The sequence below is a fragment of the Procambarus clarkii genome, chromosome 91, assembly GCF_040958095.1.
Source record: "Procambarus clarkii isolate CNS0578487 chromosome 91, FALCON_Pclarkii_2.0, whole genome shotgun sequence".
In the NCBI taxonomy this organism is placed as follows: Eukaryota; Metazoa; Arthropoda; class Malacostraca; order Decapoda; family Cambaridae; genus Procambarus; species Procambarus clarkii.
In genome coordinates this window covers 5,560,002-5,578,959 of record NC_091240.1, presented here as the reverse complement: position 1 = coordinate 5,578,959, position 18,958 = coordinate 5,560,002, and the positions used below count along the sequence as shown (strand labels likewise).

At 50.5% G+C, this 18,958-nt stretch overlaps 1 protein-coding gene across 4 annotated transcripts in view; it reads left to right on the top strand.

The window, feature by feature from the left end:
- The window catches only part of LOC123773963 (glycoprotein 3-alpha-L-fucosyltransferase A), a 256,030-nt gene that overhangs the window by 143,878 nt on the left and 93,194 nt on the right, over positions 1 to 18,958 (top strand). For all 4 annotated transcript variants that reach the window (XM_069318687.1, XM_069318686.1, XM_045767963.2 and 1 more), the window contains exon 2: positions 16,746 to 17,909. In XM_069318687.1, coding sequence (XP_069174788.1) covers positions 16,746 to 17,909 — 1,164 coding nt within the window. The remainder of the gene's footprint in view (positions 1 to 16,745; positions 17,910 to 18,958) is intronic.

Here is an 18,958-nt window from a genome sequence, read left to right as displayed (position 1 = left end):
AGTTTGGGATGGTGGAGACGGGGGGGAATGGTGGGGAGGACTGGGAGACGAGGGAAGGTTGCTATTGCTCAGCAACGCACATGCGTTACTTGAGCCACAGCAACGCGTGGCCGGGTACAGCTAGTGTGTGTGTACTCACCTAGTTGTGTTTGCGGGGGTTGAGCTCTGGCTCTTTGGTCCCGCCTCTCAACCGTCAATCAACAGGTGTACAGGTTCCTGAGCCTACTGGGCTCTATCATATCTACACTTGAAACTGTGTATGGAGTCAGCCTCCACCACATCACTGCCTAATGCATTCCATTTGTCAACCACTCTGACACTAAAAAAGTTCTTTCTAATATCTCTGTGGCTCATTTGGGCACTCAGTTTCCACCTGTGTCCCCTAGTGCGTGTGCCCCTTGTGTTAAATAACCTGTCTTTATCTACCCTATCAATCCCCTTCAGAATCTTGAATGTGGTGATCATGTCCCCCCTAACTCTTCTGTCTTCCAGCGAAGTGAGGTTTAATTCCCCCGGGGGATTAGTAAAGCCACAACATAACAGACAGCTTCGTGTCTGCCCAGTTGACCCGACCTGACCCGGCTGTTGACCCGACCTGATCCGGCGATTGACCTAGCCCTTGTTGGCGCCTGTCTCAGCTGTCACTTTCCATTGTTCAGCTATAGCCTGAACGCCGCCGCGCCCAGACGTTCCATCTGTTCAACTGTTCAACTGGGGGAGGGGGGGGTCAGTCTGACGGACTGACTGACGAACTGACTGACAGTCCTCACTTAACTCAGTCCTCACAGTCCTCACTTACTCAACTCACTCACTCACTCACTCACACAGTCTCAGGAGCAGTCCTGGGTACTGCTCTCTCTTGTTACAAGGGCACGGGGAGAGAGAAAGGGAGAAGGGAGAGAGAGAGAGATGCAGGGAGAGGGAGGAAGGGATGAACATTATGGGTTGTAGGGAGGGGAGCTGAAGAGGGGGGGGGTGGAGGAGGAGGAGGAGGAGGGAGTGTGGGGATCCTATACTCTCAGGATCAATACTCCTGATGGAGGGCTGCTAGCCCCTGCTGGAGGAGGCAAGAGGGCTAAGGTTCACTCAGGACAAGCCTACCTTAACCCCACACTTTATATATATATATTTATGTGTGTGTGTATATCACGAAAATAAACACGTGATTAAGAATGTGACAATGTCAGACCACGGAGGAAAATGAAACAGGAATTTCCTTAAGTACTTTCGTATATTAAATACATCTTCAGAAGGAATCCTTCTGAAGATGTATTATTAAATACATCTTCCTTCTGAAGATGTATTTAATATACGAAAGTACTTAAGGAAATTCCTGTTTCATTTTCCTCCGTGGTCTGACATTGTCATATATATATATATATATATATATATATATATATATATATATATATATGTCGTACCTAATAGCCAGAACCCACTTCTCAGCCTACTATGCAAGGCCCGATTTGCCTAATAAGCCAAGTTTTCATGAATTAATTGGTTTTCGACTACCTAACCTACCTAACCTAACCTAACTTTTTCGGCTACCTAACTTAACCTAACCTATAAAGATAGGTTAGGTTAGGTTAGGTAGGGTTGGTTAGGTTCGGTCATATATCTACGTTAATTTTAACTCCAATAAAAAAAATTGACCACAAACATAATGAAATTGGTAGCTTTATCATTTCATAAGAAAAGAATTATACAAAATATATTAATTCAGGAAAATTTTGCTTATTAGGCAAATTGGGCCTTGCATAGTAGGCCAAAAAGTGCGTTCTGGCTACTAGGTACGACATATATATATATATATATATATATATATATATATATATATATATATATATATATATATATATATATATATATATATATATATATATATATATATAATGTGTGTGTGTGTATATATAATCCTCTTAGCCCTCTTGCTAAGACATCTGTCTTGTCCATTCATTTGTCTTTATCCACCCATCTATCCATCCATCTGTCCGTCTATATATTCATCTATCTATATTATTAAGAAACATTGAAACAGTTGAGTGGATCTCTGAAATATTATCATTATGACGCTGCAAGTTCGCTGTTGATCACAAACCATATTTCACACTTGTCACGAAGATGGCGTAGGGGTGTTTATTATTGGTAAAGGATTTAAATTAGGCCTGCACCGACTAGCCTATGTCCGTCCTTACCCCACGCCATTCCCACTGCAAATTTGAGTGAGGCTATCCCCAGGCATCTGGCCGCCAACTTGGGACAGGAACATTCTTGTAGTGTAGATTCAATTATTACGACATTAAGACAATTCCGTATTCCGAGAAGGTATAGACGAAAACACCTCACCCCTCCACACGCCTCCCCCCTCCACCTCCCCCCCCCCCACACCCACACGCCCCCCCCCTCCTCCCCCCTCCCCCCCCCTACACCCACACATCACTCCATCTTCCTTCCAAGACAGTAATGGAGACCATATACCCTCTGTACTCCCACACACCGAGGAAGAAACAATAGAATTGGAACTCCTTGTATCAAACAATTTCTGTAGCTTATCTTAGTTCAAAGTTGGTGATAGTAGCGAGAGTCGTGAGGCAAGGAGAGTCCCCCCCCCCCCCCAGTGAACACAGGTTCCCCAATACTCCGCCCTTTTTTAGCGCACAAGTTCCCACCGCGTCGAGTTTGAGCACACGGAAATGTTGCGCCTCCAAGGATGGAGAATAAGGATTGGAGGAAGGGATCGGCGTTGAATAGCGAGAGACCGCTGCCCGCAGGAAACAGTGCTGGGGCGTGTTATCAGTCTGGCTTAGTGTTAACGGCAGGTGGTGATGGTGGCCTGTAGGTAGAGCGACCGGCCATGGCAGAATCATCAAGGATCATTACCACACACACAACACCAGCTTGGCCACACACACACACACACACACACACACACACACACACACACACACACACACACACACACACACACACACACACACAGCTGTGCTCTTGTCCTCTTCCCCCCTTCCCTGCTTCCCTCCCTTCCCCCTCACCCTTCCCCCACCCCTCCCTCCCCCTCCCTGCCGTGTACAACTTGCCCGCGCCCTTGAACACTAAGCGAGTGGAGGCCGACATGCAGATCATTGATATTAATAAAGGCTTCAGCCCCGTCAGCCGTCCCTCAGAGTAATTAACTCTGAAGGGACCAGGAGCTACCGAGAGGTTCACCACATGACATCTGCGTCATATGTTGTTCACCACATGACATCTGCGTCATATGTTGTTCACCAGATGACATCTGCGTCATATGTTGTTCACCACATGACATCTGCGTCATATGTTGTTCACCACATGACATCTGCGTCATATGTTGTTCACCAGATGACATCTGCGTCATATGTTGTGTTCACCACATGACATCTGCGTCATATGTTGTTCACCACATGACATCTGCGTCATATGTTGTTCACCAGATGACATCTGCGTCATATGTTGTTCACCAGATGACATCTGCGTCATATGTTGTTCACCAGATGACATCTGCGTCATATGTTGTTCACCACATGACATCTGCGTCATATGTTGTTCACCAGATGACATCTGCGTCATATGTTGTTCACCAGATGACATCTGCGTCATATGTTGTTCACCAGATGACATCTGCGTCATATGTTGTTCACCACATGACATCTGCGTCATATGTTGTTCACCACATGACATCTGCGTCATATGTTGTTCACCAGATGACATCTGCGTCATATGTTGTGTTCACCACATGACATCTGCGTCATATGTTGTTCACCAGATGACATCTGCGTCATATGTTGTTCACCACATGACATCTGCGTCATATGTTGTGTTCACCACATGACATCTGCGTCATATGTTGTTCACCACATGACATCTGCGTCATATGTTGTTCACCAGATGACATCTGCGTCATATGTTGTTCACCACATGACATCTGCGTCATATGTTGTTCACCACATGACATCTGCGTCATATGTTGTTCACCACATGACATCTGCGTCATATGTTGTTCACCACATGATTGGTCAGTAACGTTGTTTGAATCCTAATTGTGAACAAATCCCCCCTGTAAACACAAACCGAAACTGTCTCTATTTTCCGCTTGTTACAGCTTGTAATAAAGTTGTTACATCTTGGCTTAACGTGTTTATGACGTATTAGAACGTTGTTACAACTTGATATGTTGGTTGTTATAACTGGTTAGGAGGTGTTAAAACTTGTTCGAACGTTGTACCAACGTCGTAGTTTCGGTGTGTGTTTGGCGGGGCCCACCCCAGACACACGAATTGAAAGGGACGACGTTTCGGTCCTTCCTTATCAAGCCGTGACAAGTTGCTGACAACTTCTGGCCAACACGGACCGAAACGTTGTAATATATAAAATAATACAAGTGTCTTGTACAACAAGTTGTTGGCTGGACCACTTGTTCGGCAGCCATGTTGCGTGTATTTACAGGATCACAATTGTAATTAACCCATTGTGTTTTTGTGTTTAATGGTGAGCAGATTTGCGTACTGTTCACGATATCAAAAGTTATAATCCCGTGGACAGACGATGGGTCACAATAACCTGGCTGAAGATGTGATGACCAAAGTATCACGTTAGTCCCCAAAAAGTCCACCCAAAAAGTCCCCAAAAAGTCCCATGAACTGAAAGGTTGATGGGACTCCCGTCACCCGTTTTCTATAGTAACTTCCTCGTGTACCAAAGAGGCTTTTAAGAAATTCTTCGTAGTTCAAAGCAATTTATTGACTAATTTAGTGTTCAGTCTTTGACTGTATTGAATTTGCGTAAAATATCTTCAAGGGGGTACAAAAGTCTGGAGGGTGGCATGCTCCAGCTGTCTGGAGGGTGGACATGCTCCGGCTGTCTGGAGGGTGGCATGCTCCAGCTGTCTGGAGGGTGGACATGCTCCGGCTGTCTGGAGGGTGGACATGCTCCGGCTGTCTGGAGGGAGGCATGCTCCGGCTGTCTGGAGGGTGGCCATGCTCCAGCTGTCTGGAGGGTGGACATGCTCCGGCTGTCTGGAGGGTGGCCATGCTCCAGCTGTCTGGAGGGAGGCATGCTCCGGCTGTCTGGAGGGTGGCATGCTCCGGCTGTCTGGAGGGTGGCATGCTCCGGCTGTCTGGAGGGTGGCCATGCTCCAGCTGTCTGGAGGGAGGCATGCTCCGGCTGTCTGGAGGGTGGCATGCTCCGGCTGTCTGGAGGGTGGCCATGCTCCAGCTGTCTGGAGGGAGGCATGCTCCGGCTGTCTGGAGGGTGGCATGCTCCGGCTGTCTGGAGGGTGGCATGCTCCGGCTGTCTGGAGGGTGGCCATGCTCCAGCTGTCTGGAGGGAGGCATGCTCCGGCTGTCTGGAGGGTGGCCATGCTCCAGCTGTCTGGAGGGTGGCCATGCTCCAGCTGTCAGGAGGGTGGCCATGCTCCAGCTGTCTGGAGGGTGGCATGCTCCGGCTGTCTGGAGGGTGGCCATGCTCCAGCTGTCTGGAGGGTGGCCATGCTCCAGCTGTCTGGAGGGTGGACATGCTCCGGCTGTCTGGAGGGAGGCATGCTCCGGCTGTCTGGAGGGTGGCATGCTCCGGCTGTCTGGAGGGTGGCCATGCTCCGGTCTGGAGGGTGGCCATGCTCCGGTCTGGAGGGTGGCCATGCTCCGGCTGTCTGGAGGGTGGCCATGCTCCGGTCTGGAGGGTGGCCATGCTCCGGCTGTCTGGAGGGTGGCCATGCTCCGGCTGTCTGGAGGGTGGCCATGCTCCGGCTGTCTGGAGGGTGGCCATGCTCCGGCTGTCTGGAGGGTGACCATGCTCCGGCTGTCTGGAGGGTGACCATGCTCCGGCTGTCTGGAGGGTGGCCATGCTCCGGCTGTCTGGAGGGTGGCCATGCTCCGGCTGTCTGGAGGGTGGCCATGCTCCGGTCTGGAGGGTGGCCATGCTCCGGTCTGGAGGGTGGCCATGCTTCGGCTGTCTGGAGGGTGGCCATGCTCCGGTCTGGAGGGTGGCCATGCTCCGGCTGTCTGGAGGGTGGCCATGCTCCGGCTGTCTGGAGGGAGGCATGCTCCGGCTGTCTGGAGGGTGGCCATGCTCCAGCTGTCTGGAGGGTGGACATGCTCCGGCTGTCTGGAGGGTGGCCATGCTCCGGCTGTCTGGAGGGAGGCATGCTCCGGCTGTCTGGAGGGTGGCATGCTCCGGCTGTCTGGAGGGTGGCATGCTCCGGCTGTCTGGAGGGTGGTCATGCTCCGGTCTGGAGGGTGGCCATGCTCCGGTCTGGAGGGTGGCCATGCTCCGGCTGTCTGGAGGGTGGCCATGCTCCGGCTGTCTGGAGGGTGGCCATGCTCCGGCTGTCTGGAGGGTGGCCATGCTCCGGTCTGGAGGGTGGCCATGCTCCGGCTGTCTGGAGGGTGGCCATGCTCCGGCTGTCTGGAGGGTGGCCATGCTCCGGCTGTCTGGAGGGTGGCCATGCTCCGGTCTGGAGGGTGGCCATGCTCCGGTCTGGAGGGTGGCCATGCTCCGGCTGTCTGGAGGGTGGCCATGCTCCAGCTGTCTGGAGGGTGGCCATGCTCCGGCTGTCTGGAAGGTGGCATGCTCCAGCTGTCTGGAGGGTGGCCATGCTCCGGCTGTCTGGAAGGTGGCATGCTCCGGCTGTCTGGAGGATGGCCATGCTCCGGCTGTCTGGAGGGTGGCCATGCTCCGGCTGTCTGGAGGGTGGCCATGCTCCGGCTGTCTGGAAGGTGGCATGCTCCGGCTGTCTGGAAGGTGGCATGCTCCAGCTGTCTGGAAGGTGGCATGCTCCAGCTGTCTGGAGGGTGGCCATGCTCCAGCTGTCTGGAGGGTGGCATGCTCCGGCTGTCTGGAGGGTGGCATGCTCCAGCTGTCTGGAGGGTGGCATGCTCCGGCTGTCTGGAGGGTGGCATGCTCCGGCTGTCTGGAGGGTGGCATGCTCCGGCTGTCTGGAGGGTGGCATGCTCCGGCTGTCTGGAGGGTGGCATGCTCCGGCTGTCTGGAGGGTGGCATGCTCCGGCTGTCTGGAGGGTGGCATGCTCCGGCTGTCTGGAGGGTGGCATGCTCCGGCTGTAATTTGCAACCCATTGTTTTGTGTTTATATATTTTAACACCTTATTAATATCTCCCTTTGTTATAATGTCATCCATTTATATATTACACTCAAGTCACCCCCTTATTCTTCGTCTTAAGAATGTAAATTACGTTTTCTTAAGCTCGATAAGGAAGGTGATAAGGAACTATTGTTACCCTGCTTAGGACCTTCCGTGAAGAATTTGTCTATTCTGGTAATATTGTGACCTAAAGTGACCTGTATATAAGAAGCGCTTGAGAGTGAGCGACAATTTGAGAACGATCACTTGCCCGCGCAAGGGGCGACGACTGGCCCCCGGGGCCGTGAGTCTACACATTTGGCGCCTTTTTTTCTCTTATAATGTCAGATCTTTTCTGGCAGCCATCTTTGTTTGCTGTCGCGCTGTTTGGTGACAAAGATTGCCTGCCGACGCCCTCCCCCGGGTGACCCCCGGGGCCAGGGTCATCCAGGGTCACCCCCGGGAATAGGGTCACTCAGGGGTGACCCCCGGGAATAGGGTCAACACCTAGTGGTTGTGGGAGGTGGTTCAGAAGCTGCTGGTGTACCTATTAAACTAATTCCCCCTCTGATTCAAGACGTGTTATAGACGGCTCTTGCCCTATCCTGGTTGCCCCTCCCCCCCCCCTCTTTCCACCCTCCACCCCCTTTCCTCCCTCCCCATCTCCCCCACTCTTCCCCCCCCTCCCCATCTCCCCCCCTCTCCAGCCAATCCCCCCCCCCATCTCCAGAGTAATAGTAAATGGGGATATGGGCTTACGGCAGTTGACAAAAACAAAAGACATGAATATAATGGGTTGCTGGAGATACAGCGACCAAGGGGGGTGTATTATGGGTGGGGGTGATGGGAGCGTGGCGGGTAAAGGGAGATATGGGAGGGGTTTAGGTGTAAAGGAAAGCGAGGGAGGGGGGATTGACGTGGGTCTAACAGTTAAATGCACTTAAAGTAGTAGACATAGCCCCTCTACACAGCTACTTGACCACTACGACAAAGTCACTGAGGCATTAGAAGAAAAACAGAATGCTGATGTGGTATACACGGACTTCGTAAAGTAGGACGCTGGATACTCAGTTTTTTTTTTGTCAAACAGGACTCGGCGAGTAACAGTCAACCATATACAATAGAGTCCAAGCGTAGTTAAAAGCTCTGTACCTCAGGGTACAGTCCTTGCACCACTGCCTTTCCTTATTCTCGTATCAGATATAGACAAAAATACAAGTCACAGCTTCGTATCATCCTCTGCAGATGACACAAAAATCGACATGAAAATTACCTCGGCTGAACACATTGTAAAACTTCATGTAGATATTAATAAAGTTTTCGACTGGGCAACAGAAAATAACTTGATGTTTAACAGTGATAAGTTCCAGGTACTCAGGTACGGTAAAAATGAGGACCTTAAACATAATACAGAGTACAAAACACAATCAAATGTGTCCATAATAGGAAAGCAACATATAAATAATTTCGGAATAATGATGTCTGACGACCTAACGTTTAGGGAGCATAACCAAGCAAATATTGCGTCAGCCAGAAAAATGATAGGATGGATTACGAGAACTTTCAAATCCAGGGATCCCATCACAATGGTTGTACTCTTCAAGTTACTTGTCCCGTCCCGTCCCGTCTTGTTGTCCCGTCTTGAGTACTGCTCAGTGCTCACTTCCCCTTCAGAGCAGGAGAGATTGCTGAAATAGAGGGAATACAGAGAACATATACGGCATACATAGACGCAATGAAGCACCTAAATTATTGGGATCGTCTCAAAGCTCTCCAAATGTCCTCACAAGAAAGAAGACGAAAGAGAGATCAAATAATATACACCTGGAAGATACTGGAGGGGCCAAGTACCAAATCTACACAGTAAAATAACAACGTACTGGAGTGAACGATATGGAAGAAAATGCAGAATAGAACCAGTGAAGAGCAGAGGTGCCATAGTCACAATCAGAGAACACTGTATAAACATCAGAGGATGTTCAACGTCCTCCCAGGGAGCATAAGAAATATTGCCGGAACAACCGTGGACATCTCCAAGAGAGAACTAGATCATTTTCTCTAAGGAGTGCCGGACCAACCGGGCTGTGGTGGGTATGTGGGCCTGCGGGCCGCTCCAAGCAACAGCCTGGTGGACCAAACTCTCACAAGTCAGAGAGGCCTCGGGCCGGGCTTGGGGAGTAGAAGACCTCCCAGAACCCCATCAACCAGGTATCAAGCAGTTAACAGTGAACAACGGAGGAATTGTTGGGGGAGGGAGGCATTATTATTATCATCTGGGGGGAAAGCGCCAAGCCATTACGACTATATAGCACTGGGAAGGGGTCAGGATAAGGATTTGGGATGGGACGGGGAAGGAATGGTGGCATGGGGGAGGGAGGGACAGCTAGGAGTGAAGTGTATGTGTATTCACCTAGTTGTGCTTGGGGGGGGGCGTTAAGCTCTGCTCTTTCAGCCCGTCTCTCAACTGTCAATCAACTGTTTCTAACTACTACTACTTTCTTTTTTTCCCACACCACATACACACACCAGGACGCAACCCGTGACAGCTGACTAACTCCCAGGTACCTATTTACTGATAGGTAACAAGGGCATAGGGTGAAAGAAACTCTGCCCATTATTTCTCCCCGGCGCCCGGTATCGAACCTGGGACCACAGGATCACGTGTTCAGCGTGCTGTCCGCTCGGCCACCGGCCCCCGAACATTGTGTGTGTGTGTGTGTGTGTGTGTGTGTGTGTGTGTGTGTGTGTGTGTGTGTGTGTGTGTAGGGGAGTTATGGGAGTTATGAGGGAATAAATAAGGTTGAGGGATTAGAGGGTAAGGGAAGGAGCGAGGGGGGGAGATGAGAGGATTAAGGGAGGGAGGCTTCGTAGCGAGGTGTATATCTCAGGATAATAATGCTTCGCTCTTGTCCTTAAGGGTGACAAGAAGGTGACAAAGAGGGCGGGAGTGTCGACCATGTGGCTTGTCACATTCTTAATCTTCACACACACACACACACACACACACACACACACACACACAATGAAGGGGAACAGCCTACCTGTAACGATTCGAGAAAGAGACCTGGGAGTGGATGTGACACCTAATCTAACTCCTGAGGCACATATAAATAGGATAACGACAGCAGCGTACTCTACACTGGCGAAAATTAGAACTTCATTCAGAAACCTAAATGAGGAAGCTTTTAGGGCGCTTTACACTGCCTACGTGAGACCCGTCTTAGAGTATGCCGCGCCATCATGGAGCCCCCACCTGAAGAAACACATAAAGAAACTGGAGAAGGTTCAGAGGTTTGCGACGAGGCTTGTCCCAGAGCTACGAGGGATGGGATATGAAGAGCGGCTGAAGGAACTGAACCTTACGACACTAGAGAAAAGAAGGGAGAGAGGAGATATGATAGGGACATATAAAATACTCAGGGGAATTGACAAAGTGGAAATAGATGAAATGTTCACACGTAATAATAACAGAACGAGGGGACATGGGTGGAAACTGGAAACTCAGATGAGTCACAGAGATGTTAGGAAGTTTTCTTTTAGCGTGAGAGTAGTAGAAAAATGGAATGCACTTGGGGAACAGGTTGTGGAAGCAAATACTATTCATACTTTTAAAACTAGGTATGATAGGGAAATGGGACAGGAGTCATTGCTGTAAACAACCGATAGCTAGAAAGGCGGGATCCAAGAGTCAATGCTCGATCCTGCAAGCACATATAGGTGAGTACATATAGGTGAGTACACACACACACACACACACACACACACACACACACACACACACACACACACACACACACACACACACACACACACACACACATACACACACACCCATATACACACACACACACACATATACACACACACGTCGGGGGCCTCGTAGCCTGGTGGATAGCGCGCAGGACTCGTAATTCTGTGGCGCGGGTTCGATTCCCGCACGAGGCAGAAACAAATTGGCAAAGTTTCTTTCACCCTAAGTGCCCCTGTTACCTAGCAGTAAATAGGTACCTGGGAGTTAGTCAGCTGTCACGGGCTGCTTCCTGGTGTGTGTGTGTGTGTGTGTGTGTGTGTGGTGTGGGGAAAAAAAAAAAAAGTAGTTAGTAGTTAGTTAGTAAACAGTTGATTGACAGTTGAGAGGCGGGCCGAAAGAGCAAAGCTCAACCCCCGCAAAAACACAACTAGTAAACACACACACACACACACACACACACACACACACACACACACACACACACACACACACACACACACACACACACACACACACGCACGCACATGCATACTGTCGGACCAATCTTGGAGTATGCAGCCCCAGCATGGAGTCCATATCTAGTCAAGGATAAGACTAAACTGGAAAAGGTTCAAAGGTTTGCCACCAGACTAGTACCCGAGCTGAGGGGTATGAGCTACGAGGAGAGACTACGGGAATTAAACCTCACGTCTCTGGAAGACAGAAGAGTTAGGGGGGACATGATCACCACAAACAAGATTCTCAGAGGAATTGATAGGGTAGATAAAGACAGACTTTTTAACACAAGGGGCACACGCACTAGGGGACACAGGTGGAAACTGAGTGCCCAAATGAGCCATAGAGACGTTAGAAAGAATTTTTTTTAGTGTCAGAGTAGTAGACAAATGTAATGCATTAGGCAGTGATGTGGTGGAGACTGACTCCATCCACAGCTTCAAGTGTAGATATGATAGAGCCCAATAGGCTCAGGAACCTGTACACCAGTTGATTGACGGTTGAGAGGCGGGACCAAAGAGCTAGAGCTCAACCCCCGCATGCACAACTAGATGAGTTGAGCTCTGGTTCTTTGGTCAAGTGGAATGGAATATGTGTGTGTGTGTGTGTGCGTGTGTGGCATGTGTGTGGCATGTGTGCGTGTGTGGCATGTGTGTGGCATGTGTGCGTGTGTGGCGTGTGTGTGTGTGTGTGGCGTGTGTGTGTGTGGCGTGTGTGTGTGTGTGTGTGTGTGTGTGTGTGTGTACTCACCTAATTGTACTCACCTAATTGTGCTTGCGGGGGTTGAGCTCTGGCTCTTTGGTCCCGCCTCTCAACCGTCAATCAACTGGTGTACAGATTCCTGAGCCTATTGGGCTCTATCATATCTACATTTGAAACTGTGAATGGAGTCAGCCTCCACCACATCACTTCCTAATGCATTCCATTTGCTAACTACTCTGACACTGAAAAAGTTCTTTCTAACGTCTCTGTGGCTCATTTGGGTACTCAGCTTCCACCTGTGTCCCCTTGTTCGCGTCCCACCAGTGTTGAAAAGTTCATCCTTGTTTACCCGGTCGATTCCCCTGAGGATTTTGTAGGTTGTGATCATGTCCCCCTTACTCTTCTGTCTTCCAGTGTCGTGAGGTGCATTTCCCGCAGCCTTTCCTCATAACTCATGCCTCTTAGTTCTGGGACTAGTCTAGTAGCATACCTTTGGACTTTTTCCAGCTTCGTCTTGTGCTTGACAAGGTACGGGCTCCATGCTGGGGCCGCATACTCCAGGATTGGTCTTACATATGTGGTGTACAAGATTCTGAATGATTCCTTACACAGGTTCCTGAACGCCGTTCTGATGTTAGCCAGCCTCGCATATGCCGCAGACGTTATTCTCTTTATGTGGGCTTCAGGAGACAGGTTTGGTGTGATATCAACTCCTAGATCTTTCTCTCTGTCTGTTTCATTAAGTACTTCATCTCCTATTCTGTATCCTGTGCCTGGCCTCCTGTTTCCACTGCCTAGTTTCATTACTTTGCATTTACTCGGGTTGAACTTCAACAGCCATTTGTTGGACCATTCACTCAGTCTATCCAGGTCATCTTGTAGCCTCCTACTATCATCCTCTGTTTCAATCCTCCTCATAATTTTTGCATCGTCGGCAAACATTGAGAGGAACGAATCTATACCCTCTGGGAGATCATTTACATATACCAGAAACAGTATAGGTCCAAGGACTGACCCCTGCGGGACTCCACTTGTGACGTCTCGCCAATCTGAGACCTCACCCCTCACACAGACTCGTTGTCTCCTGTTGCTTAGGTATTCCTCTATCCACCGGAGTACCTTCCCTCTCACTCCAGCCTGCATCTCCAACTTTCGCACTAGCCTCTTGTGTGGCACTGTATCAAAGGCTTTCTGACAATCCAAAAATATGCAGTCTGCCCACCCTTCTCTTTCTTGCCTTATTTTTGTTGCCTGGTCGTAGAATTCAAGTAACCCTGTGAGGCAGGACCTGCCATCCCTGAACCCATGTTGATGCTGTGTTACAAAGTTCCTTCGCTCCAGATGCTCCACTAGTTTTTTTCGCACAATCTTCTCCATCAGCTTGCATGGTATGCAGGTTAGGGACACTGGCCTGTAGTTCAGTGCCTCCTGTCTATCCCCTTTCTTGTATATCGGGACTACGTTAGCTGCTTTCCAAATATCTGGCAGTTCCCCTGTTGCCAGTGATTTGTTATACACTATGGAGAGTGGTAGGCTCAGTTCTCTTGCTCCTTCCTTTAGAACCCAAGGGGAGATTCCATCTGGGCCTATAGCCTTCGTCACGTCCAACTCTAGTAAACACTTCCTTACTTCCCCACTGGTAATCTCAAACTCTTCCAGTGGTTCCTGGTTAGCTATTCCCTCACTTACCTCTGGAATTTCTCCTTGTTCTAAGGTGAAGACCTCCTGGAATTTCTTATTCAATTCCTCACACACTTCCTTGTCATTTGTAGTGAATCCTTCCGCCCCTATCCTTAATCTCATAACCTGTTCCTTTACTGTTGTTTTTCTCCTAATGTGGCTATGCAACAATTTAGGCTGAGTCTTTGCCTTGCTTGCGATGTCATTTTCGTATTGTCTTTCTGCCTCTCTTCTCATCCTGACATATTCATTCCTGGCATTCTGGTATCTTTCTCTGCTCTCCAGTGTCCTGTTATTCCTATAGTTTCTCCATGCCCTTTTACTTTGCTGCTTAGCTAGCCTACATCTTTGATTAAACCATGGGTTTCTCATCTTCATTTCTCTGTTTTCCTTTTGGACTGGGACAAACTTGTTGGCTGCGTCCTTGCACTTCTGCGTGATGTAATCCATCATATCTTGGGCCGTCTTTCCCCTGAGCCCTTTCTTTCCCCGCGTGTGTGTGTGTGTGCGCGTGTGTGTGTGCGCGCGCGCGTGTGTGGCGTGTGTGGCATGTGTGCGTGTGTGGCATGTGTGCGTGTGTGGCGTGTGTGTGCGTGTGTGGCGTATGTGTGTGCGTGTGTGGCGTATGTGTGTGTGTGTGGCGTGTGTGTGTGTGTGTGTGTGTGTGTGTGTGTGTGTGTGTGTGTGTGTGTGTGTGTGTGTGTGTGTGTGTGTGTGTGTGGCGTGTGTGTGTGTGTGTGTGTAGAAGGGAAGAGCAGGGACATGGGTAAGCGTTTACCTAACAGGCAGAAGTGGGTCACAGAGGGACCACATGGATATTGCTCATTTATGACCCAACTGTACAACAGTTGAGTATTGTATGCCGTTGTTTGCACACCGTGCATATTGCATGCTGTAGCTTGCGCCTGCCTGCACGAATAGGTGAGCGCATGCGCGCGCGCACCGCGTGAGCGCGCGCGTGTGTGGTGTGGGAAAAAAAAATAGTAGTTAGTAACAATTGATTGACAGTTGAGATGCGGGCCGAAAGAACAGAGCTCAATCCCCGTAAGAACAACTAAGTGAATACAACTAGGTGAATACACCAGTGAATGACCGCCTTTGACAAGAAATTGATTCATTCTGCAGGTGTTGGAATGCTACCTTTTTTTTTGTTCTAGTGAAGAAGATTAAGAGGCAGAGGCGAAGGGATAAAAAACTTCGAAATGAGAAGCTTAGTATGAATTACGATATTATGATAGGCGGCGGACTGTCCGCCTTGCTGACACGCTGTGTGGGGGTGTTGGCAGGTAAGCTAAGCTGGCTCCCTCTTGTCAGGGAGCTGTGAGGAAGGCAACAGATGCTGGGAAGGAGGGAGAGGGAGAAGACTGGGAAAGGAGGGAGAGGGGGGGGGTGAGGTGGGGCGGAGGGAGGGAGGGAGAGGGGGTGAGGGAGGGAGGGAGGGAGGGGGGGTTGTTTATTTGCTTGAAATATAAGTTGTGAACATTTTGACATGTGATTAGGGGACAAGGAGACAGAAAAGTGGATGGGATGGTTAGGGTGGGAGGGGGGGAGATGATCCCTCCTAACAGAGAGGGAGGGGTGAGGTTGGGGACAGTGGGAGAGGCTGAGCAAATGAGACGGGAGTAAATTACGGGTAATAAGAGAGCAAATGATAGGTAATAAGAGAGGAAGAGAGAGAATGAGAAATCTACACGCGGGCAAACAAACAAAAAAAGCCGCGGACCCGGAAAAAAACCCGCTTGACATATAATTCATTGGAGGCAATTTTCCTAAGTGTCAGTCGGCGGCCGAGTGCTCACCTCTGTCCTGATTGGGGCTTCTGGTCACCCCACACCCCCCCCCCTCCTGGGCTCCCACAACCCCCCTCACCCCCACTCCTGGGCCCCCACACCCGCACTCCTGGGCCCCCACACCCCCACTCCTGGGCCCCCACACCCCCACTCCTGGGCCCCCACACCCCAACTCCTGGGCCCCCACACCCCAACTCCTGGGCCCCCACACCCCCCACCCCCTGCTTCCTCTTCCTTCTGTTCTCTTCAGATTCTCCCCTCCTTCCTAGTCTTCCCATCTACCTCCTACCTTTCCCCTCCATCGTCTCTCTCCCATCCCTTCTATCTCACAAAATTTTTGTATTACGAAACACGGAAAGGGAAAAAAAGGGAATAACACAGGTATTGGGCTAAAGAGCCGAAGCTCAACCCCCGCAAGCACAGCTAGGAAGAGTACAACTAGGTAAGTCCACACACACTGGCTGCCTGTGTCTGATAAAGTTAATTAATTATTATTATTATTATTAATTATCCCTGTCATTATCTTCTAGGGGGAACTGAGTTATCTTCATACACCGTATTTGATCAAGCTGTGTATTCTTATTATGCACTAATTCTAACCCCCCCCCCCCTGTTCTAGTATTGTAGTGATCTTCCTCCATGACCCCAGGCAGATGTACATCTGTCCCACATGTAAGTGTCTCTCTCACACTCACTCGCAAGCTCTCTCAGGTCAGATATGTGGTCCACATGTAAGCTCTGCCAGTCACTTGTCTGGCGTACACTTTACAATTTCTAATTCCTCTTGTTCTCTGGCTACATTAATCTTTACATATGACAGATACAATCACAGGTGTTTTATATTTAACAGATACAATTACAGCTCTTGTTGTGTGGAATCACACAATACATCTTTTGCTGGTAAAGTTGTCACACCATTATATTCCTTCTCTGCTTCATTTAATAATCCTCGAATTTCTCTTCAGGCCGGTGACGCAACAACGGAAAAGCTGACGACAGATCTCTCGCTGATTTTTAGACTTAAGCAGTTGTTGTGTGTATTGTCGGTAGGCCTACACTCGTTACCACTTGGCCTGGTCGGTAGAGCGACGACCTAACAACTTGGTAGGTCGGCGTTCGAGCCCCGATGCTCCAAGTGGTTATAGGTGCTGTTGGTCATAGTTTTATTGTGTGTGGAGTTAAGGTGTTGTGTACATCCCGCCCTGACTAACTGTGAGGTGTTTCTGGTTGCAGTGGTGCAGGTGATGGTGGGAGGGTAGGCGGCAGGATGCCCCGGGTGTCGCTGCGCCGCGGGCTGCTCTACCTGTCGGCGGCCACCACCTTCTCCCTCCTCCTGGTGTCCGTCCACCAGCCGGGGGGCGCTTGGCTCCACGCCCCCGCGCCCTCGCCCCTCGCCCTGCGTCGCGCCCCCCACCTCGACCACCCGGTCATCGAGGTGGCGGAGGAGGGCGCGGAGAGCGGCGCCCATCCCGCCGGGGAGGGCCAGGGCAGCCCAGACCCGTACCCGCCGGTGCTGCCCTCCGCGCCCCGCCCCCAGCCCCTGCCCAACATCACCCTCACCACGCTACCCCCGCGCCGCCGGCCCTGGTACCTGAAGGGCGGGGAGATGCGGCCGGAGGCGCCGGTGGAGCCGGAGCAGTGGGTCCGGCGGGAGCGGCTGTGGCCCGAGGAGGACCCTGACGACCGCATCGTGGACCAGCTCATGTTCCGGCCGCCGCCGCCCCTCCTGCTGGAGGACCACCCGGACCCCGCCGCCCCGGACAAGGCCCTCCCGTACTTTAAGAAAATCCTGATGTACAACGGGATGAACTCGTGGGGCCTGAGGGCGGGCCGCGGGCAGTTCCTGAAGCTGAAGTGCCCGGTGGACACGTGCGTGCTGACGGGGAGCCGCTCGGAGCTGACCTCGGCCGACGCCATCATGTACAAGGACCACTTCAGCATGCCGGCCCACAGCCGCGACCCGCGCCAGGTGTGGGTCATGTTCATGCTGGAGTGCCCGCTACACACTCAGCACTTCACCAACAGGAACGTCTTCAACTGGACCGCCACCTACCGCCACGACTCCGACATCGTGGCGCCCTACGAGAAGTGGGTCTACTACGACAACTCCCTCCGCCAGAAGCCGCAGGAGATCAACTACGCCGCGAACAAGACCAAGCAAGTGGCGTGGTTCGTGTCCAACTGCGGCGCGCGGAACAACCGCCTCCAGTACGCCAAGGAGCTGGGCAAGTACATCGGGGTGGACATCTTCGGCGCCTGCGGCACCAAGCGCTGCCCGAGGTCCAACTCCGCCAAGTGCTTCGAGATGCTCAACAGGGACTACAAGTTCTACCTGGCCTTCGAGAACTCCAACTGCCGCGACTACATCACCGAGAAGTTCTTCGTCAACGGCCTCAGGTGAGTGGCTCCCGTGTCCTCTTCCTCTGTGTCCTCCTCTTCGTGTGCGTGTGGCCTCCTTCGTGTACGCATGTGCACTACTTCGTGTGCGTGTGGCCTCCTTCGTGTGCGCATGTGCACTACTTTGTGTGTGTGCGTGTCTGCCAGCCACTGTGTGCGTGTGTCCGTACGGTGTGACCATCTGGATGTATTACAAATAAGTGATTTCTCTCGAAAAAAAATATTCACAAGTCGATTTCAAGAACAATAAACTGTGTAGACTTTTATGTGTCAAGTTATTTATGTGCGTGTTGAGCAGTGGGAGGGGGGGGGGGCGGGGGAGCAGTGCCCAACCCGTCCGCAGACCAAGTCCATTCCATCCAGCGGTCGATCCCAAAGACGCATTAAAAAAAATTACTATTCTCTTTATTTAAAATAGGAATTTTCTCAAATATAAATTAGTATTGTTGTATATTAGCATATTGTGTTTATTAAGGCACTGGTTAGGTTAGGTGTTAAGGTCCTGTTGGCGATTATTTGTATTTGTAGTACGTGGGTGAAGCATTTACAGCGTTGTGGTTCGAACAAAATTCGTCAGTGAAGCACTTGTTCCGGAAGTGTTCGGACGTCATCAGTTGTCAGTCGTGTGTAAACCGTTTTTCATTCATAAACAGGGGGGTTGACGGGTGCATGGAATGGACTTTGGCCATTATTTATGAGGTCGGGTTGCAGTGGGCAGCCCGTTCTCCAAACAAAGATCCAAAAGTGATTCCATCCACCCACCAACCCCCCCTCCCCCCGCTGTTTATGAATGAAAACAGTTTACACACGACTCACAACTGGTGACGTCCGAACACTTCCGGGACAAGTGCTTCACTGACGACTTTTGTTCGAACCACAACGCTGTAAATGCTTCACCCACGTACTACAAATACAAATAATCACCAACAGAACCTAAACACCTAACCTAACCTAACCTATGCCTATATATACACAATATGCCAATATATTATAATATTAATTTATACTTGAGAAAATTCCCGTTTTGAATGAACAGCATGTTAAAATTT